The following is an 18,385-nucleotide window of genomic DNA, read 5'->3' as shown; positions in this document are numbered from 1 at the left end:
TTGAAATTATAGGTCTTTAGAGTCAAGACACCAAGAGACAAGACACCAAAAGACCAAGTTACAACTATGTGATGTTATGTAATGTGTAAACTGTAGATTGTTTATTATGATAAATTGTAGGATGTTTGTTATGGTACAATTTAATATGATACAATTATGTGTTATTATGAATATGATACAATTAATATTATTCATATAACTTTATCACAAAGTGAGTTTTATTTTCTGCTGTGATATAGTGAACAATACTACAGGTTAAAAAATGAGATTAATTATAAAAGCAGGATAATATTAGTTAATTATGCATAAATATAACAATGTTTATAGTCATAACCGTTATAATATCTGGCACATTTTCTAGAAAAAATAAATATCAAAACGGCGCAGTTGGGAATCGAACCCATGTCCATAAAATTTGTTACAACGGTCTTTTGGAAAATCGTTGTGATAGGGAGCACACTTTCTAGTTTATTACAACGGCTACTGGACCGTGATTGTAAGTATCATATATTCAACGACACTCTACATAACAACGCTTGAGCCCACGTTGTTATATATCTTTCCCAACCGTTGTTAATTGGGTTTTCTGTAGTAGTGTGTCTTCAAAGTTGTTCTTTTATCCTTTGAGCGTAATTGGCTTATTGATAATTACAATTATAATAAGATAATTTGTATTCCAAAACTTGTTATGTTTTTATGATGGAACACTATAGGTCTATTGTTCTTTCTAATTTTAAACTCAAAATCACCACCAAAGTGTTTGCTGATAAATTAGCTTTAGTTAAGTTCAACATCATATCTTTTCATCATATAAGTTTCATTAAAGGCGGAAATATTAGTGATTGCATTTTTCTTGCTTATGAAGGAATCAATATTTTACATCAAAGAACCTTTGATGTTAACTTGACATTCAAGATTGACATTAAGAAAACTTTTGACATGCTTGATTAGTAATTTCTTGATTTTGATTCTCAATTTTGTATAAGATTCAAACTATTTTGCACTCAACTAGTTATCTATAAGTGTTAATGGTAAAGATGTTGCTTTCTTTAAGTATCAATGAAGTGTGAGGCATATAACTCGTTCTTACCTTTGTTATTTTGTATAGTTGAGGAAGCTTTTAGTAGAGGCATCATTCATATATAAAAAATGAAACTATTTGCTTTTATATGAATGTATTAAGAAATTAAAATTGATTATTCAATAATGTTGATCGATTTTTCTAAAATTTGTTTACTTATTTTTAAATTTTTAGTATATTTATTTATTCATTAGATATGAAATATCAAAATCAATTTTAAAAAGTATAAATAATTTTTTTATAGGGTGATTTTGTAATTTAAATATAATTTATATTTTACCATGTCACTATTAAACTTATATCAAATACATGAAATAATAAAATAATGATACATATTTCTGGTCATGTATTCCCTAAATACTTATTGGATAAGACTATCATATCATATACTTATTCAACTTATTATCGTATTTGTCTCTGTCCTAGCATGTGCACCAAATAAATCATAATAGTCTCTTGAAGACTATTAACTACATTAGCTTAAATTTTCAAGTTTATATTTAATCAAAAATTATAAATTATTATTATAATTATATATATATATATATATATATATATATATATATATATATATATATATATATATATATATATATATATGTTCACCTTAAGATTTTAGGTGGACAAGTGGTGTGTCTCCTACAAAGGTGCTTGTTCCTCAGCCTTGTATTAATGCTCCCTACTAAATAACTCTCCCTCAATAATTTAAGCTTTGGTATCTCGAAATAAGGTGAACTAAAACACACCTACATTTTCTCCCCCTATGACATTATCAAAAAGAACAAAAGAACAAAAATACATCTAACAAAGATCGTAGATATCGAATATCAATTTCATCCAAGATTCCAATGGACTTAGTAAATATGTTAGATAATTATGCATGAGTATCAGCGAATTCAAGTTCTACACCCTTTTAAGCTCATAATCTCTTAAAAATGATGTCTTATGTCAATATTTTTTATTCTTGAATGCATTACTAGAATTTTTGTTAAATTAATAGCACTACGATTATCACATCTTATAGGAATGCATCCTTAGTCTAGTCATAATCACATAGTTGTTGTTTTAACCACAAAACTTATGCACAACAACTATGAGCAGCTATATATTCTACTTCACCAGTACTTAATGCAACACTTACTTGCATTTTGCAAGACCATGAAACTAGAGCATTATCTAGAATATGACAAGTTGTACTAGTACTTTTCAATCAGTTCTACGTCCAGGAAAATCAGAATCAGAATAACCAACCAAGTCTCATAAACTACCTTTAAGATACTAGTCCTAAATTAGTGGTTCCTTTAAGATATTTTATTATTATTTTTAACAAAAGTGAGATGCGATTCATTTGGACATGATTGATATCTAGCACATAAACACGCATTAAACATAGCATTAAGTCTACTTCCCCCCAGTGGCAGATCCAAGACCCCAGCTCAGGGGGTACAAAATATTTAATACTAATAAATTATATAATCATATATATAAAAGTGACATACTAAAAAAAATATTGTACTCAAATTATAATGTATTCAAAAAAATTACATGCATGTTTTATAATTGTCCTTTACGGGATTTCATATTTTGAAATTGTTGAATGATTGGCTCATTATCAATGTCCTTCAGCACATCACTTTCAATATAAGTCACTAGACAATCATTCATCCATTCGTCCCCCATTCGATTACGTAATCTAGTTTTCACAATCTTCATAGCAGAAAAGGATCGTTCCACAGTTGCCGTGGCAACGGGCAAAATCATTGCCAACTTCAAAAGTTGATAAACCAACGGATAAACAACATGCCTTCTAGTTTCAACCAAATTTTTTGAAAGATCACCAATTCCTTTCAAAGATGCAAATTCAATACTGTTGCGCATATCAATGATATAAGTCTCAAGTTGATTATTAAACAACACCAAACTAGTTTGACAAAATTCTCGTGGATAGAACTTTGAAAATTCAACCAATTTTTCCTTGTCAAAAGAAGAGAACAAATTTGTTGGAGTCAAACAAGACATGCAAATGAGCATCCGACTATTTGTCTCATTAAAATAATTGTTAAGTTCTTGAAGTTACATGTCCACGACAGTATAAAATAACTCAATACGATAATGTTTCTCTATTATGATAGACTCGACATTACTTCCACGGCGTGATCTTCCCGGAAAGTATATATCATCCATGTTTGGAATGTGAATGTCATGCATATTGCAGAATAAAGTTACCTCATCCACTAAAGATTTCCATCCATCATCTCTTAAAGCTTGTAACCGATGTTTTGTGATGTCAACCAATTTCATAGCATTGACGATATCTTGATCTTTTCTTTGCAGTGCCTGTGACAATTCATTTGAAATACCCAAGATCTTTCTCATTAAATGCAATGTTAGTGCAAAATCAAAAGTATTCATCAAAAGTATGAGACCATTTGCTTCAGCCTTTTGTTCTCTTAGCAATGTCGAATCTTTTTTCAAAATGTCAAGAACATCCATTACAAAATCATACATCAATATCAAATTGGTCAAAGTAGCAAAATGAGAACTCCACCGAGTATCGACGGCTCGTTTCAGATTCGTTTCTTGATTCAGACCTTGCCCACTAGCAATTTCTCCTTTTCCTAATGCTTCTCTAATATTCTCTATTTGTCTTTCACGAAGCATGTCTTGCCGTTTGCAAGATCCCCCTACAACATTTATTAAAGTAGACACTAAGTTAAAAACACCACAAACTTGATGATGATATTTGGCAATAGCAACTAATGTGAGTTGCAATTGATGCGCAAAACAATGTACATAGAATGTAGATGGATTTTCACTTAAGATCAAACTTTTTAGACCACTGAATTCTCCTTGCATGTTATTAGCGCCATCATAACCTTGTCCATGAATTCTTGAAGTGGTAAGACCATGTTTGCAAAACAACTCTTCAACAACCACTTTCAAAGCTATTGTTGTTGTACTTTTAACATGAACAATGCCCAAAAAACTCTCAATAATAATTCCATTTTTGTTAACATAACGCAAAGCAACATCCATTTGTTCCTTATTAGATACGTCGCGGGATTCATCAACAAGAATGGCAAATAATTCATCTCCAAGATCAGTCAAGATAGCTTTAGTGGTTTCTAAAGAGGCTGCCTTAACAACTTGTCGTACTTTTTTCCCCTTCTAGCATTTTCTAATACAACTTGTCGTACTTTTTTCAGGAGCATTTTCTAATACAACTTGTCGTACTTTTTTCCCCTTCTAGCATACCATCTAAGCATTTCTAAGAAGTTACCTTGATTCCCTGACTCTATTGATTCATTATGACCACGAAAAGCCAATCCCTGCTTTAATAAATAACAAATGCAATCAATGGAAGTTGTCAACCGCCTTCTATATAGGTTACGAACGCTTTCAGATTGTTTACATATTGCAACTTCAATATGTTGATTTTGATTCATCAAATCTTAACATTTCTTCCAAGCAATATTATGAGCACTACTTGGACCTCCAACATGTGATGAGAGTCTATCTTTCTTATTCCAAGTAGTGAATCCATCTGTTACAAATGTATCACCACCAGATTGTTTTCCAAAATCAGGTCGAAAAAGATAACAACATAAACAAAATGCTGCATCCTTTTCTATACTATACTCTAACCAATTTCCAAATTCATTAAACCAAGAAGAACAAAATCTTCTTAATGAGTTTCTAATTCGTCTTTGGGGAAAATCATGTTGAGTAGGTTAACATGGTCCTTTTTGTATATATGTTCTGCGAGTTATCTCTTGATCATTTGGATGATATGTTGAAATTTTAAGCCCCTTTCCAGGATCTGATTGTAAATCTTCCAAATTAAATTGAACATACTGTTGAGAACTAGATTCTTGCTCATTTGATGGTAATTTTCTCTTAAAAAACTTCTCCATAATCTCCTATAAAAATAATGATAATAATAATAAGGTATGAAAATAATTAACAATAAGAAAAATAGTATAAGTTAAATATGTATAAAAGATATAGACCATAACTAAAAATAAGATATTAAAGTTTTAGATACTTTCCTAGTTACAAAAATATAACTATAATAATTAATAAAAAATTAGTATATTTTAAGCTACTGATTTATTTATTAATAAACTAACAGCATTCTCTATCTAAGTTTCTATAAACTATTTATTTATTTATTTATGAATAAACTAACAACAATATCAATTCTCTGTCAAAATTTCTCATAGAGAAAAGCATCGAAGTTTCTATAAGTATTGTCTTTGAGAGCAAACAAGAACAACAACACAAATTACAGTAAGCACTTAAACCGACAAACCCAGAAAATTTATTCACTATTCATCAACTCATTATTCATCACTACTTTTTCACAACATTAACATAATTACCAAACCGGCAATCGGCAAACCCAGAAAAGTTATTCACAGTGCAATTCACAAAATCTTTGCAGTAAAAACATTATCCTCTATTTTTTTTCAAAAACAAAATTCATAAACTATGAATCTCTTCCATCAATTCATGAATAATACACTGAATTCTAACTTAGCAACAAAAATATCAAATCTTAATTTCTAATTTCAAAAAACCCTAAATTAACAAAACCTTAAAATCAAGATATATTACCTTAATGACTTCAATATTGAAGATGAAGGATTCTAAATCGATTTTGATTCGACGACGAATTGCAAAGCAGTGCGGAAAATACTCTCGAAATTGATGAAAACCGCAAGTGAGACTGAGAGAACCAGTAACTATTGTGCATTATTGTCTATTGCAGAAGGAGAATGACACTTGAGAATGAAACGAAAAAATTAAAATTGACTGTGGTGTGGAGTTCCGTCGCCAGCAGTGATGGTGCAGAACATGGAAGCGTGAAAAAAGCGAGAAAAAAAAGAGAATGTAGGGTTAGTGAGAGAAGTAGTGAGAGATTGAAAAAATAAAATAAGAAAGTAATTTTAGGTTTTGAGAATGTTGGGTACAACGTGCAAAATAAAAAATTCAGGGTGGTCAAAATATAAAACTATAGGATTACTGGTGTAAAATTTAAAATTTCAGGGTGTGCAGGTGCACACCCTCATGCCACACTAGATCCGCCCCTAACTTCCCCCATGGTAGCACACATCTTTGCCATGATATTGGTGTTACTGCTTCCCCTGATATCTTCCAGCGTACAGGAAAGCGCTCTCTTGTTAACCATGGTTGAGAATGTTTTGGTACATGAGCAAGGGTGATAGTGAATGTGATGATTGTAATATAAGGTGTGGCCTAGGTAATATACCCGCATTAGTAAAAAAAGTACATGTGTGTGTGGTATCCCTACAAGGGTAGAGGATACTTAAAGGCCAAGTAGGTTGATAACAATTAGGGTGATTAGGGTTTGCTCGTGGCGGTGAGATACCCTGTATATTGGTATTTATGGTGGTAAGAGAGGCTGACTCACATGAGGTGAGAGACTTTGTATAATGCATATGCTGGTTAAGTTATGATTTGTCTTCCCTCCTCAAAGGGTCAAATATTTATAGAGCCCCTTAAGCGTAAGGTTTAATTAACCCTAGGAAGTGGTAACCGCTCCTCATTGTACAAATAGTGGGAAAATAACAATATTATATATGTCATCTATGCTAAAAAAGAGATTTCATACTCCGTTAAGAAAATGTTGGAGCGATGCCTTACTAGGCGGGGACCCTTACCTCGTCTCTATTTAGAACTCTCACAACTATAACACTACATTACCATAAATATATATTTGATTCAAAACACAAATGAATAAAACAGAATCCTCAGCAAAACGAGAATCAAATCTTCAATCATAACTCAATCATAATCTAATCTTAACAGAATTCGTAACACAAGAATCAATCAAAACATATTTTCATTAAAATCTCAATCAATTACAAAACGCAAATACAATCTAATTGAATTAAAAAAAACTGAAATCTAATCTCTAATTTCCTAAACTAAAATCTAACCTAGACTATAAATCAGAAAAAGAAAATCAGAAGAGGGGTTGGTTTTTTGCGCGGAGAGATTTCTGAAAAGTACTTGAAGGCCGCCGCAAATACAAACGAAACCGAGCCTTCATCGCACCTACAAATCACACACAGAGAAGAAGGATTAGAGAGGGGAGTTGGAGCTTACACGTCCAGAATACAAGACAAAAAGGTATCAAATCGAATCCATATAGCTTAAGATCTTGACTTGCATGCTTTGTTGTGATTGTTGTTTGAATCTGGGCACGAATTTGGGATTAGGGTTCTTGTGTTCGTCGGATTAGGTTAGGGTCCTTTGAGATTTGGGTTTTTTTTTTTGTTTAAATTTGTTGAAGGTTGAGTCCGGGATGATGAAGATCGTATGATCTTCATCGGGAACTGGGGTTTTATGACGGTTTGGGGTGTTTGGGACGGTGGCCGACGGCGGTGTTAGGGGTGGTTTATGGTGTTTGGTGGTTGGATTCTGGGTTTTGGTTGAAGAATGGAGAGGTAGAGAAGAACAAGAGAGAGAAGAGAGCGTTGGAGAGGGGGAAAGACGAAGAGAGAGAAAAAGAAAAGGAAAAAGAGAAATGGGAGAGGGAAGATATGTCTTTGTATCACCAACCGCGCCCTCGGATGATGACAAGTGGCCCTCCCATGGCCACTTGTCTGCAAAAATGGGCATGATCCAGTATGCCATCCATGCCATGCGCTCTCAATACCAACGCATGCAGACCCTTTGATCTGCTTGGATCTCGATCCAACGCTCCTAACCTGAGTACACACTGTAATGCCATGAACACACCCTCACCCAAACAAGCGGACCAAATCCTAATGGGCCAGGCATCATTGCTGTTCACACCCCCCATATTTGCTACCCAATAACAGAAATACACCCCCCTGTGAGACAAATAAAATAAATTTAATTAATTTCTAAAATTTGTTAATTGTTTTTTTATAACTAATTAATTAAATTTCTAAAATTTGTTAATTGTTTTTTTTGATAACTAATTAATTAAATTTCTGAAATTTGTTTAATTGTTTTTATTGACGACTTAATTTCTCCTCGAACCGACTAAATCCATTAGTCGCATTAGACGAGAAATAAATTGTTCTGATTAACTTATAATTTAATTAACTTTTATTAATTCTCTCCTTGACCCGACTAAAGCTATCAGTCGCTTTAGACGAGAGATACAAATACACAAACTAAAACACCTTCAATTTGCTGCCCGCGATGATCAATCTATCGATCTGAGCAATCAGCAATGCCCTTAATCCGTTAGCTATACTGACCAAACCCATTGGTCACCGCATCTAACGGTGCCAAATCGAATCAGGGTTGTATGCCAAACCTCAAAACTCTTTTCATTTACAAATCAAATTTCAAAACTACGATAGGCCATTCCAAAAGCCTTTAAAACAATTTCAAATCACAAATTCAATCCTAAGGCGTACAACCTTGTGCCCGAACTACGTTGACTCTGATCCTCCATAAGGAGGTACGTAGGCACTTGGTAACAAGGCGAGTCTCCCCCCCTAAAATTTCAATTCATTTTTAAATCTTATTTTTACCCTTTTCAATTCATTAGCTATAAACCTTATAACGCCATAAACCTTATCTTTACAATGTTAGCCTTTAGGAAAGGGTTGAGGGTGCCTAACACCTTCCCTCAACCTGATTATAATAACTTACCCTGAATCTCATAACTGCGTAGGGTTTCCTATTCGCCCTTCAGAATAGGTGGCGACTCTAAACCTTCATTTTTAGGGCAGGTTGCTACACACTTGTTTCCAATTACCTTTTTCTTCCTAGGTAATTTAACAAGCCTACAAGTATGTTTTTTCAACCATCATTGACTCCACATGTTTTTAAATGCCTCCCTGAAGGTTTTTCTTCTTTTATTTTGCAATCTTTCAGCCACATTAAAAACATAATATCCAATGCTAGCATAACCGTCCCTTTGAGATGCGATAATAACCCTCCTCACCTTATCATGAGTCAAATGATAATCAGAGATCTCTGTAATCGTTCCCTCGCTACTGCTAGTATTCATAAGATAAAAAGCTAAACTCCAACATAATTAAAACTCTCATTTCTTTTGTTTGTCTTACCTTCAATGTCGTGCATGTTTTATGACTAGGACTTGCACCATTTAAGCACTAATTGATGTATGGTTGAATTAGCAAGATTAACCATGTTGTGCATACTAGAAAATATTGTTCTAACTTTCATGCATCTTACAGCTTGGACTACAATTTGAATTTGCATATATTACAACCACTTAAAGATCCTGTTTATAAAAAATGACAAGCATCGCTTTAAAAATGACAAACATATATCTTAAAAATGATGTCTTATGTCAATATGTTTGATTCTTGAATGCATTACTAGAATTTTTGTTAAATTAATAGCACTACGATTATCACATCTTATAGGAATGCATCCTTAGTCTAGTCATAATCACATAGTTGTTATTTTAACCACAAAACTTAAGCACAACAACTATCAACAACTATGTATTCTACTTCATAGTACTTAACGCAACACTTACTTGCATTTAGCAAGACCATGAAACTAGAGCATTATCTAGAATATGACAGGTTCTACTAGTACTTTTCAATCAGTTTTACGTCCAGCAAAATCATAATCAAAATAACCAACCAAGTCTCATAAACTACCTTTAAGATACCATAGTCCTAAATTAGTGGTTCCTTTAAGATATTTCATTATTATTTTTAACAGAAGTGAGATGAGATTCATTTGGACATGATTGATATCAAGCACATAAACACACACTAAACATAGCATCAAGTCTACTTCCCCCATGGTAACACACATCTTGTCCATGGTATTGGCGTTACTGCTTCCCCCCGGTGTCTTCCAGCGTACGGGAAAGTGTTCTCCTGTTAACCATGGTTGAGAATGTTTGGGTACATGAACGGGGGTGACAATGAATGTGATGATTGTAACATAAGGTGTGGCCCAAATAATATACTTGCACTTGTAAAAAAGTACATGTGTGTGTGGTATCCCTACAAGGGTAGAGGATACTTAGAGGCCTAGTAGGTTGATAACAATTAGGGTGGTTAGGGCTTGCTCGTGGCGGCGAGAGACCATGTATATATGTATTTATGATGGTAAGAGAGGTCGACTCACATGAGGCGAGAGACTTTGTATCATGCATATGCTATTTAAGTTATGATCTGTCTTTTCCCTTCAAAAGATCAAATATTTATAGAGCCCTTTAAGCATAAGGTTTAATTAACCCTAGGAAGTGGTAACAACTCCTCACTGGTTAGGGGAGGCTGTTGGCCACTTATTTTCAAGAGAGTCATGGTATGTCTCGTTCTTGTACAAATAGTGAGAAAATAACAATACTATATATATATATATATATATATATATATATATATATATATATATATATGTCATTTATACTATTCAAATTGTAAGCCACTTGTGTCAGTAAATAATAATATTTAATTGTAAATTGAGTAGTTTGAATATACCACAGGAGCTGCAGTAAACCACCGTGGCTTTGCTGGATTTTTAACTTTTAACCAATGTTTTTCAAACTTTTGAACTATATTGTGTGATTAGTGGGACCCAATGTAAAATTTTAGGTGAGTGGTATGGATATTTAAAATATGTAATAGAGTTGTTTAAATAATTGGAAAGTGTGAAAAAATATATTATATTAAGTAGGATCCATTTATGCTACTCAATTGAGTGGTATGGATGTGGATGCTCTTACTAGGTGGGGACTCTTACGTTGTCTCTATTTAGAATTCTCACAAATATAACACTACAACTACATTACTATAAATATATATTTCATTTTAATTTTATATAAATTAAAATTGATTAAAAAAAGCGTAATTGCTTCAAACGTATTTATTGTTCTCGAGAAGAGTTAGTTATTTTTATATTTAGTGAACTAAATAAGAAATCATTTATATTTATAAATTTATAAAATCTTGAATTAAACAATAATATTTTTCCCTACAAGGGTAGAGGATACTTAAAGGCCAAGTAGGTTAATAACAATTAGGGTGGTTAGGGTTTGCTCGCGGCGCGAGATACCCTGTATAGTGGTATTTATGGTGGTAAGAGGGACCGACTCACATGAGGTGAGAGGCTTTGTATAATGCGTATGCTGGTTAAGTTATGATTTGTCTTCCGTCCTCAAAGGGTCAAATATTTATAAAGCCCCTTAAGCGTAAGGTTTAATTAACCCTAGGAAGTGGTAACCGCTCCTCATTGTACGAATAGTGGAAAAATAACAATATTATATATGTCATCTATACTAAAAAAAGAGATTTCACACTCTGTTAAGAAAACGTTGGGCCGATGTCTTACTAGGCGGGGACCCTTGCCTCGTCTCTATTTATAACTCTCACAAATATAACACTCCATTACCATAAATATATATTTGATTTTAATTTTGTAGAAGTTAAAATTGATTACAAAAATGCGTATACTTCCTATGTTCCTTTTTAATTGTCACTTTTGTATATAATTTTTGTTTCTTTTTAATTACCGTTTCCAAAATTTTAGGTAGCATTAATTATTATTTTGTCAAAATTTACCTTAATCATTTATTAGAGAGAGAAAAAGTAAAATAAATTAGTAATAAATATCTAAGCCGATAAAATAAAAATATTGCTTAAAAAGTACAGTATGTTTAAAAAATTATAACTAAAAAGAAATGGATAAGAATTATTTTTATATTTAGTGAACTAAATAAGAAATTATTTATATTTCTAAATTTATAAAACCTTGAATCAAACAATAATATTTTTCAACAAATATATTTAAACAAAAACATAAAAATCTTACTAAGTCAAATAAATTTTTGCACATTGAAAAATTTATTATGAGCATTCCCATTCCATTCCAAACATATGTATAAGTATATCTTGTTTGTAGCATAGCATTGGAATGTGGAGTGGAGCCCATTGGTGAACCTCTGCTTAGCTGGCTCCAACCTCTTTTTATGGACCTTGTCTCCCTCACTACAAGTAAAAGCCTTTTCACTCCAAAAACTCTTCCATTCTTCTTTTTCAACTCTCTCTCTCAGATCTATTCAATCTCAGATCATCATCATCGTTTTCTCCATCTACCTCTTCCAATTCATTCCTTTTGGTAAGATCCCTTTCCTCTATTTTCTTTATGATCAATATTGTGACTTTGCTTTTTTGATTTTCAATGTAAAAATGTCAACTTTAGATTCATTCCCATTGAGCTGACCAGAAAATTTGTATAAGGAAAAAAGTGGGTCTTTTAGCTTTCATGAAAAGAAGAAGAAAAATCATAGCTTTTTTGGTTTTTGCGGTTGTAGATAGATAGATAGATAGATGGATGGTCATAGTTTTTGTTGTATAGTAACATGAAGAGAATTTATGTTAGAGAAAACAATTTCTGTTTTTGTTTGTCATTTGTTTTTTGTTTCTAAGGAAACTGTATTAATCAGCTTCTTGTTTTTTATTGTCCTTTTTAGTTTATATATATTTGAAGTTGATTTTTATGTGTATTTGTTTGTTGATGGTGATGTTGTAGTTTGCTGTGGATTGATATCATCATAGTCGCCGTCGCCGTCATCATCGTCGTTGTCGAGTTATTTTAGGAGTATAGGACTGTTTCTATATAGTCTATAGTGTGTGAAAACTGTGAGGGGTGAGGTGTGTTTGTTTAGTGGGATTTGATAGATGTGGAAATCCTTGATGGTTGTTTGGTGAAATGAGGGATGTTATCGGAGTTAGTGAACTTTCTGAAGGCCTGCTTTCGGCCGGGTTTGGATGGACATGGACGCACATCGTCGGATTCTGGAGGTAAACAAGATGGATTATTATGGTACAAAGACTCGGGGCAGCACTTATGTGGTGAATTTTCGATGGCTGTAGTGCAAGCCAATAACTTGCTGGAGGATCAGAGTCAGGTTGAATCGGGTAGTTTGAGCTTGAATGAGTCGGGTCCTCATGGAACCTTTGTTGGTGTCTATGATGGGCACGGAGGGCCTGAGACGTCACGGTTTATCAACAAACACCTATTTCAACATCTCAAGAGTAAGTTGCTAACGCGATTATCGAATTCTTCATGCTTGTTTGTATTAGCATGGAGTTTACTTGTTTGTTGTACTTTATTGTATTTTCATTTGTAGTACTGACGCCTCTGAAAAAAGGCGTGTCTACGTCGGACACCGACAAACACAATACTGACACTTGTGATTATGTTCAATATATTTACTTTTTCAAATTATTATCGGTGTCAACGTGTCAGTCAATGTTGTGTCTGGTGTCATGTTATGAAAACAATTTATAGTATATATGAAAGCTGTTTCATCTTATTGTATATTTTTCTATTGAAATAATTTACACACAAGCATTTTTATGACAAGTGCTTATGCTATAGGCACTTCTATATGTTGTTTATCCAATGATGGAAGCTTTATAGCATCGTTTTGGTTTTTTCGATAGCTAGTGAAGTTTACTATTTGATTTGTTGTTCTCCACATGATTACGAAAATTTGAATTTAAATGTATTCTTTCGGTATTTTATACTTCAGGGTTTACTACTGAGCAACAATCAATGTCGGTGGATGTAATTCGCAAGGCATTCCAAGCAACAGAAGAGGGGTTTATGTCACTAGTTACGCAACTGTGGCCAATTTCACCGCAAATTGCAGCAGTTGGATCATGTTGTCTTGTTGGTGTTATTTGTAACGGAACCCTTTATATAGCAAATCTCGGCGATTCCAGGGCTGTTTTGGGAAGAACGGTTAAAGCAACCGGTGAAGTTTTAGCCATGCAGTTATCAACAGAGCACAATGCATCCATAGAGTCTATAAGACAGGAGCTTCATTCTTTGCACCCTGACGATTCAAATATCGTTGTCTTAAAGCATAACGTATGGCGTGTGAAGGGAATTATTCAAGTAAGTCACCGTCAAATATTGTTATGGTACGAGATAGTCTCGGTACCGTAACAGAATTCTTCTTCAGTTTTGATGCTAATTTGCTATATACTTGTTCTTGTTAATTTTTATACGAGCGAAAAAACAGATTCATTTGGATGTGTGTTCTTGTTTTTTCTATTGCAGATTTCTAGATGTATTGGCGATGTATATTTGAAGAAAGCCGAGTTCAATAGAGAACCATTATATCCTAAGTTCCGACTTCACGAGCCGTTCAAGAGGCCGATATTGAGCTCAGAACCATCAATATTAGTGCATCAGTTGCAGCCTCAAGATCAATTTATAATATTCGCATCCGATGGGCTCTGGGAACATTTCAGCAACCAAGAAGCAGTTGATATTGTTCAAAACAATCCTCACGCCGTAAGATACTCATTTAACTTCAACTCATTTATTGCTGTTTAGACAGAATGCATAAGGATCTGTTTGGTTTAAGAAAAAGTCGTATGTTTTTATCACAACTATTTGTCATGTTCATGTATGAATGATGCTTGTCAGGGCCGTCTTTGAGGGCATGGCTTAAAATTTGACACGTCTAAACCATGACAAAATCCTTGTTTGATTTGTTACACTTAAATCGTGATTAACTTACATAGTGCCTCCAAAAACTTGAGACGGATCTGCTCTGATGCTCTGCTCTGATGCTTGGGTACATAATTTGTCTTAAGAATTAGTTTGCGCCCGTGCACATGATTCATAGAGATTATGTTATACGTAAACATATTGTTTCGTGCAAACATATTGTTTTCGAGAAGCTCTTACGTGTAAGTATTATTGTTTCAGGGAATTGCGAGGAGGATGGTGAAAACAGCATTGAAAGCGGCTGCAAAGAAGAGAGAAATGAGATATTCAGATTTAAACAAAATAGACCGAGGAGTTCGTCGACATTTCCACGATGATATCACTGTGATAGTTGTATTTCTTGACACAAATATGATGAGTAGGGCAAGCAGTGTGAAGTTCCCTAGTATTTCTGTGAAAGGTGGTGGTGTTAGCCTCCCTCACAACTCATTAGCACCTTGTACTACTACAACAGATAATGGTAGTACTTGATCATATGTTTAAATTTAATTTAATTGGGATCTATATACTAGTAGGATTTAGAGTATGAAGAAATATAATTTACATTGCATATCTTTTCAATGCATGCTTAAGCAAACTTTTTGTCACAAAGCTAAAGCTTTGCAAGGCCTAAGGCTGAGCTGTTAAAAAAATTTAAACATAGTGTGAGACAAGCTAGTACTCACTTATCTAATTAATTTAATATCGGTTTAATCATATAAATTATCCCACAACATACTTTTATAAGTACTAATTTAGATTAAAAAACATAATTTGGCTTTGCCCAAGTTCGAATCAGGGACTATTAGGGGACTATTAGGGTGTGTTTGGTTTAGAAGAGAAGTTGTGAAGAAAGAAGTGGGTGAGAGAGTAAGAGAAGAGAGAAAAATGTGAGAAATAGAGTAGATTTAAATAATTGTTTGGTATAATAGAAAGAGAAGAGAAATAGAAAAGAAAGAAGTAGAATAACTTTTTAAGTTGACAATAATAACCTTGTGAAAAAATTTATTAAAATTATTTTTATTTTATTTATTTAAATCAATAATTAATTTCACTATATTACCTTACTATTTTTTCAATACACTACATACTATTTTAATATCTATTCAATATTAAATTAAATATTTTATTTTAATATTTATTAATTGGTTAATTAATAAATAACTTAATTTAAAAATTCTTCATTTATAAATGTTCTTCTCTTATCTTGTGTTTCCAGTACCATTTCCTAGTCTTCCAACCTCACGTCAAAGCACATGAATTATTATTCATTGATATTGAAAAAACAAGGACATATATGAAAAAGAACTAAAAACAAGCTTCTCCTCTCCCTTTCTTCTTCGCTAATTTGAGGAGAAACAAAAAGGTGATAGGACCCACCAGAAATTAATCTCTCTTCGTGCCAAACAGGAGAAGTGGCTATTTCTGCAGCATCTCTCTCTCCCCTATCTCTCTAGTTGCTTATTCTCTTAAACCAAACACATCCTTAGTGTATTAAATCTAAGTTTTGAATGAATTACTTGTTAAAGCAACTTTGTATATTTTATCTGTTTCAATTTTTATTGAATCATTTGTGTTAAAAATACAATGAAACATATCATTCTTGAATGAATCCATTAGTTGTATTTTGTTTCTACTATTCATGTTTTGCATCCGCGCTTTAATCTCTGATTTGTAAAAGATTTTTTTTTTAAAATCGTAAAAGGGGACATGTCTATTCAACCCTCACTCTAAACCATTTAATCCTCATATTCTCGCCCCAACAAAAATTATACTTTGGTAAATCAAAATTTTCATTTTTTATGTTATAGGTTATGTAGGGATGACAACGGGTCGGGTGTGAGTTTCGCACTACCTAAATCCGCACCGTGTGGATTTCGTACTATCCAAATCCGTACTCGAAATCGACAACCGAACCCGAATCCAAATTCAACGGATGTTCGGGTGACAAAATAACACTCACGCCCACACCCGTTGAATTCGGGTTTTTTCACCCAAACCCGCAGCAAAATACATAAAATATATTTTTCCTACAAATTTCCAAAATATATATATATATATATATATATATATATATATATATATATATATATATATATATATAATATATATATATATATATATATATATATATATATATATATATATATATATATATATATATATATATATATATATATATATATATATATATATATATATATATAGTTAATACCACTTTTCACCCCTGTAATATATGCGAAATTCGCTTTACCCCAGATAATTTTTTTTTAGTTTCCCCGTGTAATTTTTTTTGGTTTGGATTACCCCTAAGCGTGCAAATTTAACACCAAATCTAGGGGGAGGGGGAATCAAACAAAAAAATATTACATGAGGTAAACTTTACACTTAGGGGGGTCTTTGAAAAAAAAATGTACAAGGGAGAAAAGTGAATTTCGCCTATATTACAGGGGGTTTTGAATATTTAACCCATATATGCATTTTAAGAAACTAGAATCCATGTCATACTTCAAAAATTCTTTCATAAACTTCTTAATCAAGTTTTGAGACCTTACATGAACACTGCATAACAAAATTTTCTGAACCATTTTATGAAATTGAATTCTCTTTTCCTATTCTATTATACTTTCAAGATAACTTTATGTCGATTATGGAGATTATTATCCAAATTTAGTTAGGATTTTTTATAATGATTTGAAACAAAAAAGGAATTGAGTTGTAATCATGGGTAAAAGGGGTTTCTATTCATTTGTCCCTAAGTCAGATAGATGCACACTTAAAAACTTCTAATGATGGAGAAAGAGTGCATCTTGATCGCATGTGTGAGCGGCAGGAGTATGACAAGAATTCATTTTGTCACTCCATGTATAGATTTTCTAAAGAAAAAATATTGAGTAAAAAATAGCGTCTAAATATAGCATCCTCTAGCACTCGCAACACCCTGGCAGATGGTAATTTGACAATAGATGATAAACTCTTTCATTATTTTCCATGTTATGTCTTGGTGCATAAATCTTCCAAGTATTATCAAATCAGTGACCATGAGCTTTAGATGATATATGCTTTCAAAAATAAGATATATTTGAGTTGGTCATATCTTATTATGAATCACATGTTATTGCATAAGGATAAAATTGGTGCATTACCTTATATAAGGGAAATTACCCGTGTCCTTGAGTATTACAGTGTTGACACAAATGGAGAACTCAAGATAGAAATGAAATCTCATAAAAATTAGATTGACTTGGATGTCCTTAACAAATGGAGAACTCAAGATAGAAATAAAATCTCATAAAAATTAGATTGACTTGGATGTCCTTAACAAATGGGTATATCATGGGATTTAGAGGATAAACGGTACAAACATCAGAGTGGCAAGAATTTGTCAATATCTTCACCATCTACGTTTACTCCTTCAACATCTATTCATGTTCCTAAAGGTGGCATAACAAACCAGATGATCATGGATGAACGTCATAGTCTTCATAGATATATGATTGAACAGTTTGACGATATTCATCAATATTTTGAAGGAATTATATACATAATGGATCAACTTGAGTCCTTTATAGAGGATGGCGATGAGGATGATGATGATGATGCGTAGTAGTGATTGTTATACATGTATGTCTTAGTATTTTTAAAATTTGTGCATCGTATTTTCATTTGAGACGTACTCTTAAATATGTATTATGCTACTTTGATGTTTTTTTCTTAGATTATGTATGGTTGATTATAATCTCGGTTGTTAATATGTCCATAATATCTTTGCTTCTATTTTCTACTTTTTGATAATGTCGGGAG

General features: G+C 32.7%; 1 protein-coding gene and 1 pseudogene across 2 annotated transcripts in view; one reads left to right on the top strand and one right to left on the bottom strand.

Annotated features, from left to right (window-relative positions):
* Window positions 1-2,635: 2,635 nt before the first annotated feature.
* LOC131645924 (uncharacterized) lies at window positions 2,636-4,995 on the bottom strand (annotated as a pseudogene).
* Window positions 4,996-11,988: 6,993 nt separating this feature from the next.
* Window positions 11,989-18,385, top strand: part of LOC131649260 (probable protein phosphatase 2C 46) — a 30,123-nt gene continuing 23,726 nt past the window's right edge. Inside the window, exons 1-5 of one of the 2 annotated variants that reach the window (XM_058919026.1) lie at window positions 11,993-12,193; window positions 12,608-13,113; window positions 13,614-13,981; window positions 14,147-14,383; window positions 14,804-15,163. In XM_058919026.1, the coding sequence (XP_058775009.1) occupies window positions 12,795-13,113; window positions 13,614-13,981; window positions 14,147-14,383; window positions 14,804-15,073 (1,194 nt within the window). In that variant the 5' untranslated portion in view covers window positions 11,993-12,193; window positions 12,608-12,794 and the 3' untranslated portion in view covers window positions 15,074-15,163. Of the gene's footprint in view, window positions 12,194-12,607; window positions 13,114-13,613; window positions 13,982-14,146; window positions 14,384-14,803; window positions 15,164-18,385 lie in introns of those variants that run through there. The other variant, XM_058919027.1, reaches the window with a different exon arrangement.

Source organism: Vicia villosa, linkage group LG2 (assembly GCF_029867415.1).
Source record: "Vicia villosa cultivar HV-30 ecotype Madison, WI linkage group LG2, Vvil1.0, whole genome shotgun sequence".
Lineage (NCBI taxonomy): Eukaryota > Viridiplantae > Streptophyta > Magnoliopsida > Fabales > Fabaceae > Vicia > Vicia villosa.
The sequence above is the reverse complement of the archived record's forward strand: the minus strand, read 5'-3'. Positions and strand labels throughout refer to the sequence as shown.